The sequence below is a fragment of the Corvus moneduloides genome, chromosome 5 (assembly GCF_009650955.1).
Source record: "Corvus moneduloides isolate bCorMon1 chromosome 5, bCorMon1.pri, whole genome shotgun sequence".
Lineage (NCBI taxonomy): Eukaryota > Metazoa > Chordata > Aves > Passeriformes > Corvidae > Corvus > Corvus moneduloides.
This window is the reverse complement of record NC_045480.1, coordinates 33087827-33112682: the sequence shown is the minus strand read 5'-3', so window position 1 is coordinate 33112682 and position 24856 is coordinate 33087827. Positions and strand designations below refer to the sequence as shown.

At 39.9% G+C, this 24856-nt stretch overlaps 1 protein-coding gene across 13 annotated transcripts in view; it reads left to right on the top strand.

Annotated features, from left to right (window-relative positions):
• STOX2 (storkhead box 2) overlaps positions 1 to 20498 on the top strand; it is a 144358-nt gene extending 123860 nt beyond the window's left edge. For all 13 annotated transcript variants that reach the window (XM_032108031.1, XM_032108032.1, XM_032108035.1 and 10 more), the window contains 3 exons: positions 890 to 1042; positions 7995 to 10260; positions 14810 to 20498. In XM_032108031.1, the coding sequence (XP_031963922.1) occupies positions 890 to 1042; positions 7995 to 10260; positions 14810 to 15005 (2615 nt within the window). In that variant the 3' untranslated portion in view covers positions 15006 to 20498. The remainder of the gene's footprint in view (positions 1 to 889; positions 1043 to 7994; positions 10261 to 14809) is intronic.
• The last annotated feature ends 4358 nt before the right edge of the window (positions 20499 to 24856 follow it).

Genomic DNA, 24856 nt, shown 5'->3' with positions numbered 1-24856 from the left:
GCTTTCCTCTCTTTGAGATCATTGGGGAGCTGTTACCACTTCAAGAAGAGTTACAGAGCAGAATCAGAGATTTATGTACTTGGATAAAGTATGTTAAAATGCTCTTGTATATGTGTAGTCATGCTAGTATTATAATTTTGTTGTTTCTCCTGTAACTTTAAGATCTTTTAATGATTTTTTTTAAACTATAGATTAATAAATAGTTTGTAAGACAACATGAGAAAAGTTACAACAAACTTAATTTTCAGGCCATCCTGAAACCATCAAAACTTCTCTTCTAAAAAGTATGTAGTTTGTACAAAGACATTTGGCATGTAGATCCAGGAGAGGTTTATTCAGGGTATCAGTCTTAAGGTGTTTGGATGCTTTTGCGTCTCTTAAGGAGTGTTCTGTGCTTTATCAGCTGAGTGAAAATGTTATTCTTTAAGTTAGCAACATTTTTTCTGATCTTTATTACTATTAATAAAAAATACTATATCAAACTGAAATGGTGGGTGATCTATACTTTGAAAGGGGAGTGAAACCTCCCCTTTTATGTCCAGAGAAATATGTGGGACTATTTTGTTTGTGCAGTTACCTAGTACAAAGTTAAGCAGGAGGTTTTGCAACCACGAGTCCTAATTTATTGTCATTTTTCTAAGTCTGTCTGTTGTACCCTTTGAGAAACTATGTCTGCATAGTGTATATCTCCCATTTTCCAAAGTTCTCGGTGTCTCTTAAGTTTTGAAATAAGCTGTTGGATGGTTCTCCATTGTAAGAGTTTTATCCCCAGCTCAGTTCAAAAACGAGAGATCTCTGTGAATTTTCACCAGCTGTATCTCTACATCCTTGTTCTTTGAGCAGATTTTTAAACAAAACGCTTCATTGCACATCTTTTGTCTTTTTACAGGTGATGTATCACCCATCAGCATGTCTCCCATCACTCAGTCACAGTTTATTCCACTTGGGGAAATCCTTTGCCTGGCCATCTCAGCAATGAACTCTGCCCGAAAACAAGTCACACAAGAAGCACTAATGGAGCACCTAACCACCTGCTTCCCAGGTAACCAGTCATTAATAAATCATCGGTCAGATGAGCACATGTCTGCAGAAGGGCAGTTAAAGAATCCTCAGTACCTTCTGGATGGGAATATTGACAAATCCTGACATTCTAACCAAAAGTAAAAGGAGACATTAGGGTTCTAATCTTTATTCTTAAACATACGGAGAATTGAGTTCTCTTTGATAAGACCATTCATGTGAAATGCATTTTGCAGGGCAAATTCCTGACTTTATGTAAGTAATAAAAACTACTTGGAGTACTAAACAACAAAATATTGGCTATTTCCTTTTTTCAGACAGTATCAGAATAAGCTTGTTTGTGATTTTTCTCACAAAATAACCTTTTTTATCATCATAGCCAAAGGAGTACAGGGCTTCTTTAGTAGCTGTGGAGAACAAAGCATGATCTGTCATAGCCAGAGCAAATTCATTTTGACTTGTGGCTTTCAAGCCCCTTGTAGCTAACTCATAAGAGTCCTGTTGACATCATTCAACCAGTCCAAGTGTCATTGTCCAATCTCCAAAGAGGTAACCCCATGGAGGTCTCTGTAGAGACCTCCCTCTTAAAGACCAGGCTTCCCACACAGCTGCGTGTCTTCCTTCACCTAGGACAGACTCTCAATGTGTGGTCTGATGCAAGTAGTAGAGTCCAGTGACAGTGATGTGCCTGCCTCAGGGGGAGGTTGTATTTAAAGTGAAAGGGCTGTGTAAGCCTACTTTCCAGGAGTTCTCAGATCCTTCTTGGACACAGTTCTGGCTTTTGCTCCTGAATTGCCCTTGTTTGAAAAACAACAACAGAAAAGACAACTCTCTCCATCACTAAACTGAGCGCTTTGGAGAGCTGTAGATACACTTGCTGTGTTCACAAATGCTGGTGTACTGTTCAGAATTCTCATCTGATATTCTTGTCAGCATTTGATAATATTTCTCAAATGGTAAATAGAAAATGTCTTGGATTAAAGATACTGAAACATCACAAGAAGGGAATCCTGTAGCAAGAATGTACTCTTGAATATGCTGCTTCTGTACTGGCCATCTGTATCTGGAGTGGGTGAATCATGCAAAAGGCATCTTGTAGAGACATTTTACATTGAGGCGCTAAAGCATTGGGCAGAGGTTTACTGCTCAAGAGAGCAGAACTTTTTCATTTGTGCTTTGTTTGATCCTGGGCAAGATGTTTACGTATTCTGCATCTGAGTTTACAGTTCTCTAAAGTAGTTGAGAAATTTCTCCATTGTACCTATTTTATAGCTGTAAAAAGCTGATTAAACATGCTTCAGTACGAAAACTACTGATGCATCTGTCTCATCTAGGCAGTCTAACCACAGCCATGTTTTGATGTCTGGAATTTTTTTGCTTATATTTCAGAGCAAGAGTTACTTAAACCCTTGAAATTTACATGTCTTTTGCTATAACTGGTACTAAGATCTGAGAATTTAAAATATAATTCTCAATTGAGAGCTGTGTTTGGAATAAACAATTCTGTCTGACATTTAATAATCGCACTTTGAAAAATATACTGCAAGCATATTTTGTAAATACTGTTTTTCTCTCCCTATTTGTAGTTTTGTTTATCAGGCTGATTTTGATAATAGTGGTAAAAATTGTAAGGGTTAGAATGCAAAGAAGGCAAAGTTCACAATTGTAATTCTTTTAATTCATTTTGATGACTTTTTTCCAAGTTATCTTTTCTATGTATGCTGTGTACTAGAAGAATTTCATAGATTGCAAGTATTTTTTCATTTATTCTGTCAATATTTTTATATAAACATTGTTGCATGGTGGAAATGATAATTTATTAGTGACATCCCTTGAGTTTCCTGGGAGCATGATTATCAGTTCACTTGGTGTGTTGTGCAGTTCTTGTTAGACAGAACCAAACATGAAAAATAATTCAACTGGCTGGATTATTTTGTAGACATTGCTCAGACAAAGCCTGAGGCAAGTTAGCACATAGTCTCTTGCTGCCTTTTTTTTTTCCCACTAGCCATTAACATGTGAATTTCTCAAGTCTGAGATTTAAAAAAATAAAACCTGAGAGCCTCACTTCCTAAAATGTAGAGAAAGTTATTTGAAGGAAAAAAAAATCCACCCTTTGTTGACCAATTTTTCCCCTTCTCTAGAGAAATGCCTTTCTCTCCCAGCCATGACATGTTTAACATAGTAAGCATACATGTTTTCTCAGGATTATCCAAAATTTTTCTCCTTTCCAATAAACAGAAATTCTTGTGCTGACACTTCTCATTTTTCTGCCCAAATCCCTCTAATAAATCAGCTGTAGCTTTTCGAGGCCTTGTATTCTTTGTGGCTATTGAAAAATATCTGATGTCCTCTCATATTCTGATAGTTTATTTTTCCTAACTAGGTGCTCATGCTCTGAGGGAGAGAAGAGCGTTACCACTGTAGATGTGTCTGTTATTATCACGTAACCTCTCTGTGTCTCTTCCTGTAGCAGCACTTGTCTGCATGTGTTGTTTGTGCTCTAATGAACAGATGCTTCACCACGTTTCATGATGTAGATAAATTTCCTACAACCCCAGTTGCTATTCTCAGAAGTGCCTAAGAATAATAAGCATTTTCCTCAGTGCAGGGTCTTACAGTTGCCATCTAGCCCTCTAGTTTGCTGAGCCATTGTGCAGGCATAAATCTGGGCCATGGCTCTATCTGAAATAAGGTATGCTAATTATTTATAACATCACATAGCAACCACTCCACATCTTTAACTAGTATTTCATGAGCCAATCAGAGTATTTCTTTTATCCCTTGTTAAGCCTTAGCATCGGCTCAGGAGAAAATCATTTTAGCAGATTTAACACCATTTAAGTACTACTTCAGATGTATTTTTCATGAATTTATTTTATTCAAAAAGTTTGTAATGATAATGCAGATCTTATTTGTGGTTTTTGTTATTTTTCGGGTTTTTAAAAAAGCAAGAGGGGCTGCTCCTGCACATGCTTCCATTATTCTAACTTAGAATTAAACAATAAGATGTTTGTACAGCCCTACTTTGTAATTTATTGACCATGGTTTAAATCCCATACATTAAATGTAAATCTTTGAAATCCAGTATAAGGAGCTAAGAATGTAACCCCTGTTCTGTGTTTGGCAACCAGACCCTCTTATCTGTATGAAAACATCAAGCCTTAGTATGTGCTGCCTTTAGTAAGGATGTTTGTCTTTTTTTTTCCCTCCCCAATTTTGTCCACATATATGTTTAGATAATTTTATGACGTTCAAAATTTCAGTGTAGAAAATACTTGTGTATTGGACTAGGTTGCTTTTGAAGCAAGCAGTTTTCTGCAAGCTGGCAAATTCCTCCAACAATCACCTTTATAACTTGACTCTTTAAATATATGAAATATATGTGTAGCACTTAAAAGAAGTGTCTTACATTAACTGAGTTCACTCTAGGTCAGTGTTCTTTGTGAGCAGCAAACAAGACATAATCTTCTGTCTGGAAGCTCAGTGGATGGCATAGTAGACTCTCTTGAGATACAGAAAATGTACATGTCTGATGATTCAGTGTCCAGACAGTTTCTGCTTTTGAATTATTAAACCACTACATAATCTTAAATAACACCACTGCTGTCATGCAATATTTTATGTGCTGGAGTATCTAAGCTACTGGGGATTTCTCCTTTGTTCCTATTTCATGGAGGAAGGGAGACCATAAGGAGAGTTCTGAATGCAAGGGGATAGGTTGTGTATAGACATTATGTGGGCAGATTATTTTAAAGAGGAAAGTCTTGAGAAAGCCAAGAAATCTGTATTCACTCTATATCCCACTGTTCTTTTTTTAATGTCATTGCTCCTGTCTGCCATGCAGGAAAGCCTAAGCTGACTTTGGGTCTGTTTCTGCTTTTGTAAGTACCTAAAAGAGCTTGGAATAAAACCCATAGCTTACCCGTAGCTGACAATACTGACCTCCCAAGATTTGCATCTGCTGTCATCACTGCTGGCTTAGTGAACCACAGCATGGACTGTATGCTGGGAGTGATAAAAGTGATAGTCTTCAACTCCAGAGGGAAGGCTGACACGATTAAATTTATAGCATCATTGACTGCCAGGCGTGCTAATTGTTTTTTTCCTTGGTGTTCATCTGCACATTCTCCATTCACAGGAGTTACTCACTTAAAGTAACTACTGTGCATCCAGTGTTTAGAGACTCACCCAACAGACTGTCGCCCTTATAGTTTACTGGGTGAAAAATACTTATTATTATTTTTACCATGTATTTGCAGTGCATTTTTGCCTAAATTGGTATAAAACGTCGGTACATCCATTTCAATCTCTTTCCCTAGCTTTTCTTTAAGCTCCCAAGAGAAAAACTTTCATCCCTTTTATTTTTGTTGTGGTGTTTTTAAAACAGTATGTTAAGTCTTTTAAGTCAAATAAGGATGAAGAACCAAGTTCTCACAAAGGTAAGTACATGTTGAAGTATTTACTTGTAAGCTTCTGAAAAGTGCAATGGATCGGGCAGGTTATTTTTGTAGGGGAAGGAAGAGAGGTTGGTTGCTGCAGAGCAGGTGCAGCTGAGTTGGACCATGGTTGGACCCTGCAGTGCATATTCAGCACAGGATGGAGAAGCAAATGAGCTTGAGATTAGCAGTCATCCACGTCTTGTCATGATGTCAAAGGGGTGGCGTTGCCCAAGCAAACGTAGCAGCTCCACTGCAGGAATGAAGAGTTAGATGACCACTGGTTGTTATGGGGATTGAAATCACTCTTCATGTTCCTGTGTGCTATCGAAAGCTCATGCGGAGAACAGCCTGCTCTGCCTCACAATCCAGAGGAAGCTCGCCATATTGTTTACTTCAGTCCAGAGAGATTCAGAATTCTGGGCTAGGGAAGAGTAGTCCTTTTTTTCCCCAGCTCTCTGGCTTTCAGCTTTTCCCCACCTGTTGCTGTTTCTGGCATATTAGCTCGTCCAGAGGTTCTGGGGGGCTTTGTTACTCTCTCTCAGATTATTACAGAAATTATGGACACCTGCATGAAAAGGGGAGCAAATGCAAGCTCCTGATTCTCCATAATTTTTTCCAATTTTCATTCTCATTTATGCTCTCAAATTATATCCTATCTTGGCCTCTCACATCCGAAGTGGCCCCAATATTTCAGCACTATGGACTGTGCATGAAATATATTAACTCTACCCCAGTCAAAACCAGCACATGTCCCTGTGTACTTCTCGCTGGTTCCTTCTGTGTTGTAACTGCTTTCACTCGTGTCCATGTTGTTCCTAACCCTTTGCTGTTTCCATTTTAAGATTTTTGTTATGGATATGAGTAGTATGGTCATGTCACTAAGTTCAAACAACACTCAAAGTCAGACATAAGAATATTTACTATGTTGCCTGCAACCCAGCTGCAAGAAAGAGGATGAGTTGAGGAATTAGCACAGTTTTTCTTGTTGCTTTTAATGGGTGTTGCTGTCACAAGGAGATCAGTGAGCTTGCAGGCTCCAACCTTTGACGTGTCGGAGATGAGTTGGTGACCAGACACTGTGTGCTACTGGAGATACTGTGTTTGTGGCAGGTACCCTGGCTGAGATTTCTCCATGAAGAGTTTTTGTAAAAAGCATATGCTTCACTGAAGCGTTTTTGCATGCATTGAAATTCTGTTCTTCAAGACAGAGTTTGACTTGTCAAGGTCCTGGCCAACCTGATCTAAATTGGCCAGGATTTGAGTAGGGGTGCTGACCAGATGAATTCATGGGTTCTCTTCCCACCTAAGTTGCTCTCTGATTCTTTTTTTTCCCCTAAATTACTTTTGTTTAAGAGAAAACTAAGACCCAGAATAAATAATAATAACCTTTTCAGTTTAAAATAGACCATCCAAACCTTTGAAAGAAATGTCTCTAGTTCTAAAAATGTAAACCAGACTAGTACTCAAAATTAAAACACATTTTATTTAAACAAAATGTATTGATTGAAGATAGCTTTTTCCACTGATAACTTGGAAGCATTTTAATTTTTTTATTCAGCATAAACAGAGTTTTTAAAACTAGTTTGTGAACTGAAGTTCTTGTTTCCTTAGCTCTAGATGGAACTTACTCCTAGACACAACATGCAACTTAGTGTTTTATCTAGTAAAGTATTGAAGGCTTGGTCCAGCACCACTGAATCCAGCAAGTGCCCTGGTAGTGGGAAGGATCTGGCTTCAATCTAGACAATGCCAATTCTACCATATGCCATTGATGCAGGGTAGTCATATTTTTCCCTCTCTCAGTATGCAATACATGCACTTAGATAGTGTCCCTCACATCTCACATGAAAGAAGCAACTCTGAGAAGTAAATTTTTGGGACCTAAATCTGTAACTTCCAGCATAATGGAAAGGTCTTTCTAGGTAAGATGAACTGTATTATTCAGGATGTCTCTGTTTTGTAGCAGCTGATGTAGTTGAAACATATTTTAATGGGAGAGCAAATCAGTTAAATCAGGATTGTGATAAAGGGACAGTTTGAGGAACTGCTTTTTTTTTGCTGTGTAGTATTCTGTGGAAAGCAGCTTAGGCACCCAAAATAACAAGTAACTACTGTTTTATATGTGACAAGGCATTATAAGAATAGTTCTGGTGGATTTGGATATAAATACTTAGTTGGAAGAGGAATAAAAGTAGAATATTTCCCCTGACACTCTGATTTTCAGTGATTCCATCATGTAGCTTAAGGTCACCTGCACATTGGAAGCGACTAGAAGTTCTCTTGGGGGTTTTTTTGCATTTTATTAATGGCCTCCTTTCTATTTAATTAATAATTGATATGTCTGAAGCGTAGGAGATAAGTGGAGAAATAAACAAAGAAGAGAATGCCTAACAAAATGCTTTACTAGAGTTGCTTGTTCAGCATATTTCAGCTTGCACATTGGAAAAACTAGCTTTTTGTTGGGGAGGGGGAAACCAGAGTGCCTGACACAGTTTTGTGCACTTCCTGATATGTGTTTACTGTCATTTCTAGGAGTTCCAACACCCAGTCCAGAAATCCTTCGACATACTTTGAATATGCTTGTACGGGAGAGGAAAATATACCCAACTCCGGATGGTTATTTCATTGTAACCCCGCAGACTTACTTTATAACACCATCTCTCATAAGAACTAACAGTAAATGGTACCATTTGGATGAGAGGATACCTGACAGGTCTCAATGTACCTCTCCACAACAAGGAACTATAACTCCCTCCACCTCGGGATGTGTCAGGGACCGAACACTACCCAAAAACCACTGCGACTCCTGCCATTGTTGCAGAGAAGACATGCACAGCATGCATGCATCTACCCTACAGAGGAAATCAGCAAAAGACTGTAAAGACTCATACTGTCCTCCTTCGTTATGTCAGGTCCCACCTACTGAGAAAAGTAAAAGTACTGTCAATTTTTCATATAAAGCAGAGACACTCACAAAGCCTAAGGATGTAGAAAAGCAGTCTAAGAAATTTGGACTCAAATTATTCCGATTAAGTTTTAAGAAGGATAAGACCAAACAGTTGGCAAATTTCTGTGCCCAGTTTCCTCCAGAGGAGTGGCCGCTAAGGGACGAGGACACCCCTACCACTATACCTAGAGAGGTAGAAATGGAGATTATTAGGCGCATTAACCCAGACTTGACTGTGGAAAATGTCATGAGACACACTGCACTAATGAAGAAACTTGAAGAAGAAAAAGCTCAACGAAGCAAAGCAGGATCTTCAGCTCACCACAGTGGGCGAAGTAAAAAGAGCAGGAATCACAGAAAGTCTCATGGGAAATCGAGGTCTCACAGCAAGACCCGGGTGTCCAAAGGAGACCCATCAGATGGCTCTCATTTGGATATACCTGCTGAAAGGGAGTATGAGTTCTATGATCCCTTGACTCGATCCCCACGGGAAGGCTGTTTTATAATAGAACACAAGGGAGATAATTATATAATGCACAGCAATCCTAACATGATTGAATCTCACTTTCCCATGACACCAGAGTGGGATGTGTCTGGTGAACTGGCCAAAAGAAGAACTGAAATGCCTTTCCCTGAACCTTCCAGGGGAAGCTCCCACTCCAAGGTCCATCGGAGCCACAGCCATACACAGGATAGACGATCAAGGAATGAGCGGTCCAGTAAGGCTAAAGAAAGGTCTAGATCCATGGATAACTCCAAGGGACCTCTGGGCTCAGCTACTTTAGGCACACCTGAAGATACAGGTGAAGGCTGTAGCCCAGATGACCAAACAACTAGCCAAACCTACATTGATGATAGTACCTTAAGGCCATCTCAGTCTCTCAGTCATCAAAGGGCTCTGATTTCATCTGCAAGCTACAAAGAGACTTGCATCCCTGAAATAGCTGGTGGCGGTGTAGAAACCCCCAGTTCTTGTAGCCTATTGGAACAAGGCAAGCCTACAGAGAATTTGCCATCATATAGTGAGCTCAACTCCTGCACAACAAAATCTGCAGTTGATGACTACTTTCAGTGCAACACATCCAGTGAGACTGTGCTTACTGCTCCATCACCACTGGGAAAGAATAAAGAGGATCATGATACGTTAACAGGGACAGATGGGCTAAAAAAAATTACTCCCACAGAAAGACAGTCTCAACATATTGCTAGGGAGCCTGGGGTGCACAAGGAGGAGTCCCCAAAGGGCCCAAGCAGTGGTTCAGTGATTGCTGGCCAAACTCCAGAGGTGATTGCAAACGGGCGGCTGGTTCAACACCATAGCACTGAATCAAGCAGCCTTGATAAAAGGAAAGAAATATTTAGCAAGGATACACTCTTTAAGCCTCTACACAACACTCTTTCTGTGAATAGTTACCATAAGTCTAACACACCTCTGCTAAAGCCCCATCAAAAGACCCCCTCTGACACATTGCCAGTCAGATGTGAGAAACTTGAACAAGCGATGGTAACCTCAGTCACACAAGTCATGCCCGTTTCTCAGAGACAGCAGGAGACAACCGGGAACCAGGAAGCCTCCTTTGACTACTACAACGTATCTGATGATGATGACTCAGAGGAAGGAGCCAACAAAAATGCCGAGGAAGAAAAGAACAGGGATGATGTTGGTACGATGCAGTGGCTCCTAGAGAGAGAAAAGGAAAGGGATTTGCAGCGAAAGTTTGAGAAGAATCTTACTCTTCTCACCCCAAAGGAAACAGAAAATAGCAACAACCAGAGAGCCACCCACTCAGCCCGCCTGGACAGCATGGACAGCAGCAGCATTACTGTGGACAGCGGGTTCAACTCTCCACGGTAGGACTGTCACATTCATTGCAGCTTTACAGACTAGGAAGTTCCATTTACGGTTTTATGGGTGTGTGATATTGGTGACAGAACGTAGGGCTCTATTAAAAAATTTCACACATTTTGAGACTGTGTTTTCTACAGCTCTGGAATCCTCTATTCAGATGTGTAGGTTTCCCACCATACAGTAAGAAACCAATGACCATTTGCGGCATTGACTCTGTATTAGTTCATTTTCTGTTTGCTGAAAACCTCCCTGTATCCTTTTTTTCCTGTATTAAACTTGTGTTTGCTTTTAGAATAAAAGGGATGAGCTCCTGCAAACTCTTCCCTTCCCTTTCCCTCTAAGATACCATCAACAAGACTAATGGAAAGATTAGTCCTGACTAGGTGGCATAATCTTTGGCTCAGACAGAAAGAAAAACAAATTATACTGGTTTGTGTTTGGACTTCCTTGTTTGTTTTCTTCAAAAATTTTGGAAGTGTATCTAGTCACCATTCCAAAATGGTGAGACTGGAATAGCCACTCCCCCTACAAGTTAAAAGTGCTCAGGATATTTGAACTTCAGATGTAACAACACTGCTGAGAGAGAGGTGCCTTGTCTAAGATACTTGGGAAAAGAGTCCAGATGTTTGCGTGTGGTGGTGCTGGTTAGTAATTACTATTCCAGGGATTTCAGGCATCGTGGAAGTCTCAGTGTGCTAGAAGTCTTACAAGTGTAGGGAGGAGAGAGTTGGTGCAATCCCTGCCCTGGAGATTTCACGAGTTCATTTCCAGGTTAAGATTCCTTTACTCGAGCCTTCTTCCTTATCTCTCTGACCTTTGGCAGTCCTAGATCCTTGATGGAATGGAGCTTGACCAGTTTTGTTTCGCCTGCATAGCAACTCATCAGAGTTCAGAACAATGCCTCTAAGAACACAGAAATAATTTACAGTAGTAGTTCTTTCAGAGTGTCTTCCTTAAGCTTAAATTATTTATTGCCTGTGTTTAAAAATAAAACCTCCAAGACTGATTTCGTATTACACGAAAAAAAAAGGGGTTTTTTTGTTTGGTTTTTTTTTGTGACTTTTTAAATTTTCCCCTGTAAATGATGTTCTTATTCCTCAGAAGTATATATATTTTTTTACATCTGTAGCAAAGGCTCTCAGAGAGGCATTTGAAGGATTTCCTGTTTCTGCACAGGACTAAATTTTATTTTCAGTTGAAGTCCTGTTACTCTGGAAGAAATTCCTTTGGATTTGGTGGTTACTCCCACTTGATGTTAATGACAAGACAGAAATTAGTGAGCTTGGTGCAGCTTGCAGAGATGTATCAAACTAGAGCAGGCTTCTAGCGAATGTATAGTTTTTCTGAGTAAAAAATTTGAAAAATAATTTGAGTAAATCATACAACTGAGTCCACCCTAAAAAGGAAGCTTGAGAAGGTTTTGAATTTGTGTTATTGATTGTTCTGCAGATGCCTGACATCTTTCTCACATAGAACTGTTGTATGACACTGTTGGCACTTTTCTTTTTTAAATGTGATCTCTTCCTGTAGTTAAAGTGCTATACTTGCAGACAGTTTTTGTGGGGGAGTATGTTGTGGTATTTGCTTCTTGCTCAGCCTGTCCTACTCCTCAGAGTATGAGAATCACCTCCAGGACAGGATATCGACTGCATTAAAAATCAGTTCTTGGACTACTGTTTTGTATGCTAGCTGAATATCAAGCTTGTGTTTCTGATTAATGCAATGGTAGACATTTTCTTCCCTAATTATTTACACAAAAGCTAAAATTTCTGTCTATGTTAAACTTAGCTAGCAAGAAAACAGGATATGGTGAGCATACTGGATTTAGTGCTGCTATACTACTTTGTTTAAATCAAAAGGGAAACAGATGAACAGCTTTCAACAATGTTTGTGTTCCACACATTTTTTTTTTTAATTTTACTGTTTACTTATTAACAAATACCATTTTTTGGCAAGGCCACATAAAGTAAGCTTAAAAAAACCCAAACCGAAAATTCTGTAGGGTATTTTGTTTTGTGAGACCAGCATATAGTCTGGATATTTAAAAGCTTTTTCATTAACTTTGCATCAAAATTACTAAATTTGATGATTTTCCTGAGTTCTGGTCACTCCTTGGTATAAGTCTCTAAAAATAAATTGAACTGAGAGTGTATTCAGCCCTTTGGCTAAAAGTACCATGCTGTTATTTTTATCCTACCTTATAATAAAAAATGCACTCCACAGCCCTTTTCCAGGAAATACAAAATAGCCATCCAGCGTCCATCTGGTAATATTCACCTAGGTCTGACAGTGTCCTTTAGCAGATGGCTAGGGAAGAACAGAAGAACAGGTTGTGCATATAGTGATGTTCCACAGGTATATTCTTCTAGCCTCCACTGATGATGTAACTCTGCTTCCTGAGGTGGGGTGGTATCTTTTCGTTCAAGCTAAAGTGTGCAACATTGTTTGGGGAATCAAAATTACCAATTTCACATTATAAAAGAAGAAATACATTTCTAAAGTCTGATAAATTGAAAAAAAGGACAGTAAAAAAATTTAGAAAGAAATGGGTGTAGTTAAAGAGATGTGCAATGGTCATTTGACTTCCAAAGTATTTTTGTGCAAAATGTGTGAACATACTAATCACCATTGGGAGAAAAAGCCTCACAATATTTTGTGCATTGCTTTTTTGCAAGTTATATATAGTAAATGTTAGCTGTCAAGATTAATTTTATTCCTTTATTTTTAGAGCTTATATAATACTGTTGCTCCTTTGTCACCTAAAGAAGCTAATTTTGGCATTACTTGGCATGCAAATTTTTCAGTGCAGTTTTTATATATATACATGTTGTAACGGTCAGTTTGTAATATCAGAGTTGAGCATGTTTGAAGATCTGGAATTGGTGGTCCCCTAAAGAATGATACAATACTAAATCATCTCTGAAAACTAAGATTTGCATCTATTTTCATTAAAAAGCAGAGGTAGAGGAATCAAGAAATGAGCAAGAGAAGTGCACCATACATCATTGCAGCTAACAGAAATAATTTACTGTGTGTGTCACCCATCATAGCTCTTTGGAACTGTGGAAAATAAGACAATCATTGGCAGAAGAATATCAGTACCACTTTGACCAGTTTAAAAGATCTATGAGAGTTTTCCTAAAAGCCTCATTGATTTTCCAGACTCAGTCAGTTTAAGATTATTTAAATCTGCCCTACAACTAGGAAAAGTGTTTTTTCCTTCCCCTATGCCATGCACTGACACATTTCTCCCCTGCCACATCTAAAGCTGTGCATTCCTACTCTTCCCCTAATGCTAGCACTAATGTTTTGGGTTTTTTTCATAGGGCTGGTATTTAACTGAGAGCAGTCCCTGATCTGTCTGGCTGCCTGCAAGGCTTAGTCAGGGAAGCAGCAGAAACATTTGGCAGGGTCAGGTCCACACAAGGCAGGCAAGAGCTGTCCCTTTCAGTAGCAGGTAAATTTAGGTTGACTTTAAACTGACTATGAAACTTTTGTCATTAGTATCCTTGTTTCTAGTGCTTATTTAACAACTGCATTCAGTCCTCTAAATGTATTCTGTAAACATCTCCATAGCAAGTGATGATATCATTTTACAAAGAAGTAGGGCTACAGGTGAAGGATACATAACCAGGGGGCCACATGGCTGTTTGAAGGCAAATCCATTTCTGAACAGGCACACATTACTTGGAGATCAAAAATTGTTTAGTAGCGTAAAGATAACACAAAGAGTAGTATTGGTAAAAGTAGCCTTAGCACGTCATGACTGAGTTTTTTAAAAGCTGTAGACTAAAATACAGGCTTCTCTGCATTCATAATTAGATGTATCGTTAAAAGGCTTAATCTTTAAAAGTGTTAAGTGTCCTGTCACTCTTGTGGTTAAATGATACATTAGACCTAAAGGAACATTGTCCATTTTCTGAATGAAATAGCAGCACTAGTTGTTCAGGGCACATCACGGACCAGGCAGTTAAGATTTCTCTTTGTCTTGATGAGTTGCAATCATCTCAGTTGCAAAGCAAAATTGAAGTGTTGCGTTTAGAAGCATTGTGGGTTTAATGTAAGGTAAAACTTTTATTTAATATCTTGTTTACAAAAACATACGTAGAAGAGGAGACAGCAGAGGATGCTGTGTTACATGATTGCTGTCCTAGGTCTGCCTAGTTCACAGAGCTTATTTGATGAAGGTGCTTTGTGCAAAACTGCACCAGTCAGGAAAAAAAACTAGCACATTCCAAGTGCAAGATGGAAGCTATTTCCTTGGGTGAAAAATTCAGATGCTTGATACTGGTTCAGCTTACAGTTTGTGTGACAGTTTCAGCTGTGCTTAGTGCTGTACCTGTGTTATGGTATGATGACTGCTGAGCACCTCTGGGACGAGTTTTGGAGGAACATATGTGTACTGTCAAAAAGAGATGATTTATTGGTGTGATGTTACATGCAAACACAGGAAACCTGTTATAAAACATTCTATTTTCCTTTCCTGTCTGGTCGATAGATATATAGGCATGTCATATATGAGTGTGTATATATATTTCTTTTCCGTTCCAGTACTCGTGAGAGCCTGGCATCCAACACTTCAAGTATTGTTGAAAGCAACAGACGTCAGAACCCCGCTCTGAGCCCTGCACATGGTGGCGCAGGCCCAACGTTCAACTTCCGAGCCACTGCAGACCCACCCACGAGTGAAGCTGAGAAACTGCAGAAACCTGGTAACTGCCTGCAAGCTTCTGTCACTAGTGTCTGATAGTCAGCCTGCCTCAGATCGTCTGTCTCATCCTATACAGCAAAGTTTACGACACTGGGACTGATGTTTACATCTTCGGGGAAAAATAAAACAAGCATCTCAACCACAGTTTTAGTGTTTACTTAAACTGTGCTGCTATGTAGACTAGGGGCAACAAAGAAATCTTTATTTCAAGGTATTGCTTTTCACATTTGCGGCTCTGTAGCAACAGAATAGCAGTAGGGATAATATGTACACTTTTTGCTTCACTTAATTGTAACTGAGCACATATATGAAAGTCTAGACACTGTAAGTGTAATCTGCATTTTCAATGTCCATGCAGTTGCCAACTTCATTTAAAAAAATGCCACAGATGTGTGATGCCCCTGGTCAGAGGCTAAACTCTGCTGCAGAGTTCATCATTTTTTCCTTCAAAAACTGAGCCACTGCTGAAAGTAACCAGCCAGGATCACCATGAGGAAAAACAATGCCAAACATGACAAGTCATGACCTCAGCTCTATATGTGAATTATTAATACTGATCAGTCATTTTCACTGTGCATTTTTGTGACACAATTTTACAAATACCTGGTTAAGCAAGTAAAAGGAGGTTTGGGGTTTGTTTTGGTTTGCTTTTTTTCTAGGTATGGAGGGTGGGTAGGGAGGCGGCTCCTCCTTTTGTTTCAAAAATATGAGAGATGTTTACTTAATGAGACTTGCTACTTGACCTTCCATAGTCACCAGTGAGGAGGTGGGCCTTTGCATAGAGGGGGGAGTGGGGAGGAAAGGGAAAGATGTAACTGTCATGGAGCCACAATGTGGAGTGACACGAAATATATTAAATGTCTTCAGTATAATTCACATATTTTAAGAATCTAATTCTTGTGTCACTTCTGGTATTGCAACTTGCCATTAATATAGGAATCAGGATAACTAATTTCTTGGAACAAAAATATCCTTTATGATATAAATGACAAGTATGGCCTGAAGAATTTATTTCTTTCTAGTGGAAGGACATAAATCTATTTTATGTAGCTTATTAAATAGAGTGCCTAAATTAGGCTATTAAAAATAGCATACAATGTAATGATTATCAGAGAACAAAATTTAGAGAATTATAAACTTCTGGCCTTTTTATTCGTGGATGTTACTTGCAATTTAGCATTTTATGGACATGTCTGGTTTCTAGAAATTCAATGTGTCCACTTGGTTTGCAGTAGAAATCTGAGTTCTGCAGGCATGGTACATCCTAATTGCTCTCCCTAAACTGTTACTCCAATGTAATTAGTACTATGCTAATTACTGCAGAGTAAATTCTACAGATAGTTAAACTCCAAGAGTAATTTTAGCTATAGGGTCACATTCTGCTCTGTTATTCATGCAGCCTGGTAGTGCAACAAACTATTTTTTATCAGAACAGACAAATTGGTGGAAGGATAACACAGATACTAAAATGTGCAACAGCCCAAATTGTTTCATAGAAAAGGGCCATTTACCCTGTCTAGCTCTTGTAGTACATAGGTATGAAACCCAACTGTACATATTAAACCCCAGTATTTTCATCAGGTTCTGGTGACATTTATTACTCTGTATACAAAGTTATTTGAGCTTCAGTTATGTTCTCTATTGTCATCAGAAGTCTTTACTGAAGATTCAGCCTTATGTTACACTGTTGGATAGAGTTCATTTGCTTACAAAACAGCTTTCTAACTCTGCACACAATCGGTTTCCAGTTCTGTCAAGAATACCCAGTCAAGGCACGGGTCTGTTTTCATTGATTTCAGTGTATAATTTCCATTTCATAGGAGCAATAAGACCTTTCAGTGCACATAAAGGAAATTATTGTGCTTTTGGTTGGTTATCAAAGTCACTTGGCCTTTAGCCTTCTGCCTTATCATACCTTCCAAGATGTGCTCTAATTACCATATAATGCTTTGCATGACGCATCTTATTATTCGATATGTAACTCCAGCCGTACTTATTCCATGCAAACTGTTGAGTCAGAGTTTTTGTGGGGAATTGTCATATACTATGCAGTGGCTGACTGTGATTTTGTTTCTGAGATGAGCTCTGACATCAGTAGTATGTATCAATTCAGTAAATAAAAATGTCGAAATGATAAAAAAACTTACAGTGATGATCTGAAGTACTAATGGCAGTATTAAAATGTGAAGAGCAGAAACAGGTTTCACCTTTGGGGAAATAATTGTTTGTCATAAGCTAGTCAGAATTTGTGCAGGCAGCTGGTTGTACAGAAGACATCATTCCAACAAAATGTGATAGTACATACCTATAAACTGTATAGTATGTTATTTCCTAAAGTTCCCAGAGACCAGCAGACAACATAAATGTCATATTAATGTTGACATGGCATTGTACCAATATTAATGTGACTCTTGGAATATGGAATGTAAACAGAAGTTTCAAATAGAAACGTTCTAATCTTGATTTTTTTTTTCCTTTTAAAATCAACAATGGAAAATAAGAAAATTCCATCTTGAGGTTCTGGTAACAAAACCACGAGAGTGGAGCTTGAGTGCTTTATGTCACCCTAATCCTTTGATGAAATCATAGCCTTGTATTATGTGGTTGCTTATCTATCATTCTTCTAATGTATCAATTTAAAGGTTTACAGAGTTAGATTAGGTTGAATCTGTGTTGTGTTCAACTGTAAAGGGTCAACACAAATCTGTCGGCATTTTGCACACTTAATATGTATTATTATAATACAACATGTTACTTTTATGGTAATTTTTTTTACACATATAACTACCTCCATGAATTTGATGAAATGCAGCAACATGAAAAGTGTATTGTACAAAGCAAGGTTAGAAACTTTGAAGCATTAGGTCATGGCGTTCTCTTGTGTGTCAAAGCTTGCATATGAAGTCATCATGTTTCCATTGCCACAATTTCCTTCTACAATGTTAATAAGATGGCTTTCAGATGAGTCACTTAAAGACTGACAAGGCTGCATAATTGGGATAAAAGTGAAAGGGAGGATGAAACCTTCCATCCTCTCCCCAGTTACTGCTAAAATTTCTGCCTGGTAGAACTTGAAAATGTATTTGTAATTTAGCAAATTAGAAACATCTACAGTCTGTGAAATACGATTGACAGTTTAGGGTTTAACAGAAGACACTTTGGGTATTTTCTTGGCAGCCTTCAGATACTTGGGGCCCTATTCTGCCTCCATCTTTGTCAACATTAGTACATCATGGTTTCTCTGAACTGGCAAGGGTGTTTAAACAGCTCTTTCTCTAATGATACACACTCTGGTCTCTAGATTGTGTGCATCTAAAACATTTGCTCCTATAGAAATTACCAACAGCCTTTAATTGACGTGTCTGGGAGCAGTATGAGGGTCCCTACTCGAGGTATGTGCCTATTGTTCAAAGAGCATGGGCAAGTTTCCAAGAAAGATTAAGCTGGCTTTTGAAAAGTAGCCAGCTGCAACAAGCCACCTTTCAAGAGGGATGAAAGAAAGATTTTTCCAAAAACCAAGGGAAGAAAGTGGCAGTTGAACCTAAGCAGATCGCATTATATACAAATCCCGATTTATGAACACCTTTCAGCAAACCTAGTACCGTTATCCTTATGCAAATTAATATACAATCATCAGTTGAGCTGATTTTGCCATTTTAAGTATTTCAGTTTAAATTTAGAAGAAATCATTAGCCATTTGACTCCCTGCACCACCGTAAAATGACTGTTATATGCGAAACAACGTTCACTCAACTTTAAAAATAAAAATGTATTGGAAAACAAATATTTTAATGAAAACCATGGCCTAAGTGCTTGCCAGCAGTAGTCGTTGTTAGAAAAGAGAACAAGCAAACCAGTATTCAGAGGCCATCATGAACACAGATAATACTTTGCACTTAAATCACACATTTTTGCCTGAGGGTCTCGAAGCACTTGCCTGTGAGGTAGGCAGAGTTCGCTGACCCTACTTTTTGTCTGGGCCCCTTGGAAAAAGCAAAGGCTGAGAGTCTGCAGACTAACTTATTAACTAGTTGCTTTTTTAAAGTTACTGAAGTAAGTTTAACAGTTAACCAAAGTGTTCCATGTTTATACTCTGAAATTATTCTTTTGATGCATTCAGTTTATTTAAGTAAGAAACTACATTACAGCCCTGCAGACACTCTTGGATTAGCAGTTCCAAAACCAAGTTTGCAGTCATACGAGTACTGGCAGCAGTGGTTTTAGAAACAGTTATGTTAATTAAAAATTTGTTTTTCAAATACATTTTGCAGCGCTTTTTTCAACACAATTGTTCAAATTGTTGTGCTGAGAAAGTAAATAACACTCCTGATCTGGTGTCATACCCACAGTTTACAATTATCTTTGCTCTTCTGAAGAAAACTGTACAGTATTAGAGAGAAAAGTTCTATTTTTTACGAAATTCTTTTAAAAAAAAGGGTATATATCTAAAATGTTCCCCCCAGCATAAGTAAAGTGCATCATTACTGCATGAGACACTTGCAGTGGACCCACCAAAAGCCAAGCTGGTGCTAGAAGAAAACGGGACTATCACACTTCTTTTATGGCGCTCTAAACGTTGGTTTCAGTTATGCGCGTGTAAATCTGGCATAACTGCCCTGATCTCCGAGGATCTGAGAGAGATGGGAATGGGTCGTTAACTCCATTGAAGCTCATTTCTGAGCTGAGGGTTTCCGTGTTCCTCCCCCGCCCCAAGACACTAAATGCAGAGAAGGAGCCGAAGGCCACGCACGTGGCTCTGGAAGGGCAGCCTGGGCTGAGTCCCTGCTGAAACGCACAGCCACCCAGCCGGGATCCGTGACTGCTGCCAATGTGCCCCGCCTCGGAAGGGTGATTGATTTTCCATGTGGTGCACTGCCCTCCTGTTGTATAGCGGTTAGAGCCACCCAAAGGATACCCACCCAGAAGTATGAAAGGGCCCTTGGAGTAATTGGCACAGATGTTACTTTTATGTGTGGAGGAGATTTTAAGTTTAAAGGGATCATAATTCTGCAGGTAATTTTCTGTGAGTGACTGAATGTGGCTGTTGCATTAGGTTTAAATGAGTTAATAAATGCAAGTGGGACTTACTGTATGTTAGAAGGGAGTTTTGCAGCCAAGACTGCCTTGTATAAATGTGTTTGCACTGAAAAAAAAATTTAAAAATTACTTGGTCTCTGGTTGCTGTAAAGGTCATCCAAGATGGATGTTCTGTTTATATTGTATAGTATTTCATATGAAATAATTGCAGTTCATGAAATGTCTTCCCTAACGTTACTGATTTATAACAGCACATTTGTAACATGGTTTTTATTGTGTCAGTGTACCATATTGTAAATGATGATTACTTGTCATGCTTAGTATAATAATTTAAAGGAAAAAAAAGGACAGGGATTTTTGTAAGTCTATATTTGAAAGTCCCTCCATATGGTAATATTGTGTTCATGTTGTTTATGTAGTGTTGTGTGAAATATCCATTTTGGATTGTGTTACTTTTTAAGATATTAAATAACATTTGGTTATATGTTCTAAGTGGATTCTTTGCACTCATCGGTGGTTTTTAGAGAGTATACTTGTATTTCCATTTAACATGCTGTTTCTCTCCCTCACTTAGGAAACCTTGCACAACAAACCAGAAATCTCAGAAAAACAAACATCATATCAACTTGCTGTCTTCTCCTATGCTGTATAAAAGCTCTTTGGGCCATTAAGTAGGAGTGCAAGGGAGAAAATACACCTTTTTTTGTGGTTTGGATGGGACATGAAGTTGACAGCTGCAGGGGGAATGCGATTTCCACTGAGTGCCCAGCTGAGATGCACCCATAATCCAGGAAATGAGAAGTCTATTAGGACATCCTGATGCCAAGGGCAACAGGTGTCAGGTCCCTCTTTTCCTCTCCTCTCCATCCTCATGAGCTAAAGGAGGACCTGGTGCACACACCCAAGAGAAATGGTTCTAGCAAGGAGTTTTTTTCGCATTCTTCAAGAAAGCTGATAGCTGCTGAGTGGAAAGGCCCAAGTGGACAATGTAACATTCAAGTGCCATTTTCCAACCCTCTCTACCACCTGGAAGAAGGTTTGGAGGAAGTTTAGGGTCCAGGAGATCTGCCAGAGCTGTGCCATGAGAACTGCTGTTTGCCAAGGTCTACTATGAGAATTTACAACACTTACAAGATAAAAAACAAAGCATCTCTTGGAAATAGGTGCTGTCTTAAGCACCTTGGCTTGTCACCTACTAGTGGCCCATACTACTACCATGCTATTTCTAGTCTTTGCTCATTCCCCTTCATCCATCTGCTTCCACTATAATCAATCTCCATGAAATTATGCATTTTGACTTAAAGGGGAGAAAAAACCCAAAGCCAGACAGGGTTTGGTTAGGGTTTTATGCCATCACTGACCTAGTGCCTTGCACAGGCAAAGTCAGTTTTGGGTTTCGGTAAACTCAGATTTTCAAGGCCTTTTCATTATTACTGGAGAAGTTTGCAAGCACGATCTCCCCCTCACAGAGTGCTTTGTTTTTGTTTCTATCCTTATGATGTGCTTGTATTTTAGGTGCTAAATTAGGCTAATCATTCATTACCTAGAAAGGAACTACTGTTGTCCAAAGTTACCACACCTTGCACTTTAAAACTTGCTTGGAAGCCTGGCTTGAATTCTCTTTGTACTTACTCTGCTGACAGGTAAACTGAAGATCTTGATCAAGTGACATCTTTTTGGTGAAACATGGCCTATAACATATTGAAAATGTCTAGGGCCACTGTGTGGCTGAGGAAGTACTTCTCTTGCTGTTAGGTCATGCCTTTCTGCTGAGAGCACTGAGTAGATTTACATCCCTCTGCATCTACAGATATCTTACATCTGTAAGATAACTTTTTTGAAAGATCTTCTCTCCAGATTTTTTCTCCATCAGCCTCTCAATTGTTTCTTTAGTCTTGTTTTCCTCACAACTTGCTTTCTAGAATATTCTTCTATTGAATCCCCTCATCTTCTGCTTCTTTTTGACATTTATTCTCCTTCAGGTTGGGATTTTTTTTCCCCTACATGTTACTTGACACAAGAGTTCTTCTGGCCCATTTCTCATCCTCCCCTCTCAAAAGGTCATCCTAATCTTAGAGTGTCTTTCTCCCACTTTTCCATTACTTTCCCTTTCTCACTTTCCCTGCTCATCAGAAAGACCTTAGAGAAGAAAAGGTGGTCAGCTGCTTCAGGATAGGTGCTCCTGTCAGCACCTCCCTTCAAACCATGATGTTGCAGGTTTTTCATTTTAAAAATGTTTAGGAATGTAAATATGCCCCCACTTTTTAGTCCTTTCTGTTCTCTTCTTTTGTCTGCTGCTCCTGATTTTTTTAAAGACTATGTGCTTTTCTGTCCAGCATCTCTGTGCTTTGCGGGCTCAAAGAGAAGAACAAAACCCCAAACTGCAATGGAACACCAGGTCACATCTGTCTTCCTCAGGCCATCAAGCAAGGCCTCAGGTGAATGCTTAAAAAAACAGTTTATTCAGCTGTGCTTTGCGGAATGGATATGAAGAAAATGGCTTCTATTTACAAGCCTTTCCTAATCTGCAGGGAAGGTGCCCATGGCTCTGACACTCCTGTTCACTGTAGCTAGTACTTGAAGAGAGAAGGGTTTTGAGCAGTCAGTGATGCTGGGGCTTTGATAACTGCCTGTGGTTTTGTGTGGAGATGGCTGAGCTTGCATTTATAAGCAACTTCCTTCTATGCCTGTAGGTCCTCATGTTTAGTGAAGTATTTTTAGCCCAGCTGTCACAGAAGTGATGAATGGGGACAGGGAACGGGAAATCCCAAGTACTTTTTTTTAACATCTTTTTTCTTCTCTCTCATCCTAATAAGCACATAAAACCCAACCCTGTTCTGCCAGCTATGTGAAAGTAAGCAAAGACAGTAAATAAATTTACCAACATGACTGTGCATACACTGAAATAGTTATGTACCTGGGCAGCTTGCCTGCTTAGGGAAACCTGAAGCCTTTTGTTTTGAGTTCTCTCAATCTCTCTCCTCCTGTCCCTCTGCTTGTTGCTGGTAAAATTAGGCCAGTTGCCTTGTAAGTGCCAAAGAGGGTCGTGCTGGCAGGAAGCTGCAGAAGTAGCAGCTTCCAGTGTGTTCAGTAGTGTACCAGTAGTGTGAGGACGAGCAAGAGCCCGTGGCCTCTCCTATGGATATAGGCTTTCCTCATGCAGAAATCAAAAGGTACACCAGCACTGGCACTTCAACTGCAAGCGGGGCTGTGCTTCAGCAAGGGCTGTCCTGGTTGCCCACACTCACTGTGCTGTGGTTCCAGTTGCAGTCACTCAGTCTCAGCACAGATGGGCTGTACCACTTGCTGATGAAACTTCTGTACCGGAGGATGCACATCAGGAGCAGAGCCACAGCACTACAGCCTTTCTGTGTCCTGTTAGCTGAGTTTTTGGAAAATGAAGACCTAAGTAATTAACTTTACAGGGCAGCTTGTGCACTGGAGGGGTGTGAATGCAAACCCCATTCCATGACCCAGGTACCTGGAGCCTGCTGTCTCTGTCTCCACCATGCACACACTGCACACGCACCACTGCGCAGTGACTGCTGGGAGCAGCCATCAGCACTGCAAACTTGAGGACTCAGAAGTGCAAACCTCCGGGCTAGCTGTGCCGTAGGATCGTGGGCAATGACAGGGCCAAGGACAGCAGAGAGGGACATTTGACTTTCTGGCTATGGCAGTTGGTAGATGTCCCTGCCTCCACAGTGAGGTCCCCCTCTTCCTTCCACACCGTTGTTCCTTGCTCAGTAGCCTTGAGCCAAATCCCTGGTCTCAGCTTCCTCCCTGAAGAGCTGTGGGGCCCCAGCCCCTTGCTGCCACTCACCCCCATCATGGGGAGGCTGTGCTGAGAGAGAACTCTGTCCAGTTTAGTGCAAGCCTCTGGCTCGGGCCCAAAGTGAACCTGCCAGAGAAGTCCTGTTTGGCATCCAGCTGCTGCAGTTTATGCTTCTCCGTGACAGAAGCTGGTGATGACTTTCAGATACTTGTAACTGGTCCAGCTGTAACGCTCGCCTAAAGCATGACCCTGTCAGAGCTCAGTAAAACAGTAACCACCTTTTTTTTTTTCTTTTTTCTCTTCTTTTTTAACCTCAAAAATGCATATGTTTTTTTCTTTTCTTCTAAAGGAATGCTGAAAATTCCCAGGGAACTCTGGGTTGAGGCAGAGGTGAGATGAAATCTGTGGCAGAAGCATCAGGGCAGGCACGACAAGGAGGAGAGGGGCAGGAGCCACTTTGTCCATCATGATGCAAGTGCACAAGGCCACCCTCGTGACCAGCCTGAGGAACAGAGGTGCCAAGTCCACAGAGGGACCTCAACTGGAGCCTCGTCCACTTGCCTTGCCCCATGGAGGAGGAAGAAGACACATCCAGCCCATGAAGTAGAAAAGGAAACCTAAAAAGCTCCTCAGCTCTGTTGTTCTGCTGCCCCATGGCTCCTGTGTCTGGCAGGCTGGCAGCCCCCCAGAGCCCTCCCTGGCACCGTGGGCCATGTTCCATCTAGTCTAGATGGGACTAGTGTCCCATGTTCTCCTCCCCACTTACTTATGAACAAAGTCACTCTATCTTCTAACCACAGTGCTTTATTTGTCAGTAGTTGCCAGGGGACCCTGGATATTTATTATTAATTCATGATGAAGAAACTCAGGAGTCCTCAGACCTAAGGCAGGCAATATATTTATATTGTTTCTCCTTAAAGGTAGACCCTTTTCCTTTATGGTTTTATTGTTATCTATAACCCAATATGGAGAGAGAATTATCTCTCATGCTTTGCTGTTAGGCAGCAGACAAGTTTCACCAAATCACAGTTGGTACAGAAAAAAAAAACCCTAAGTGAGAAACCCACTTATATTT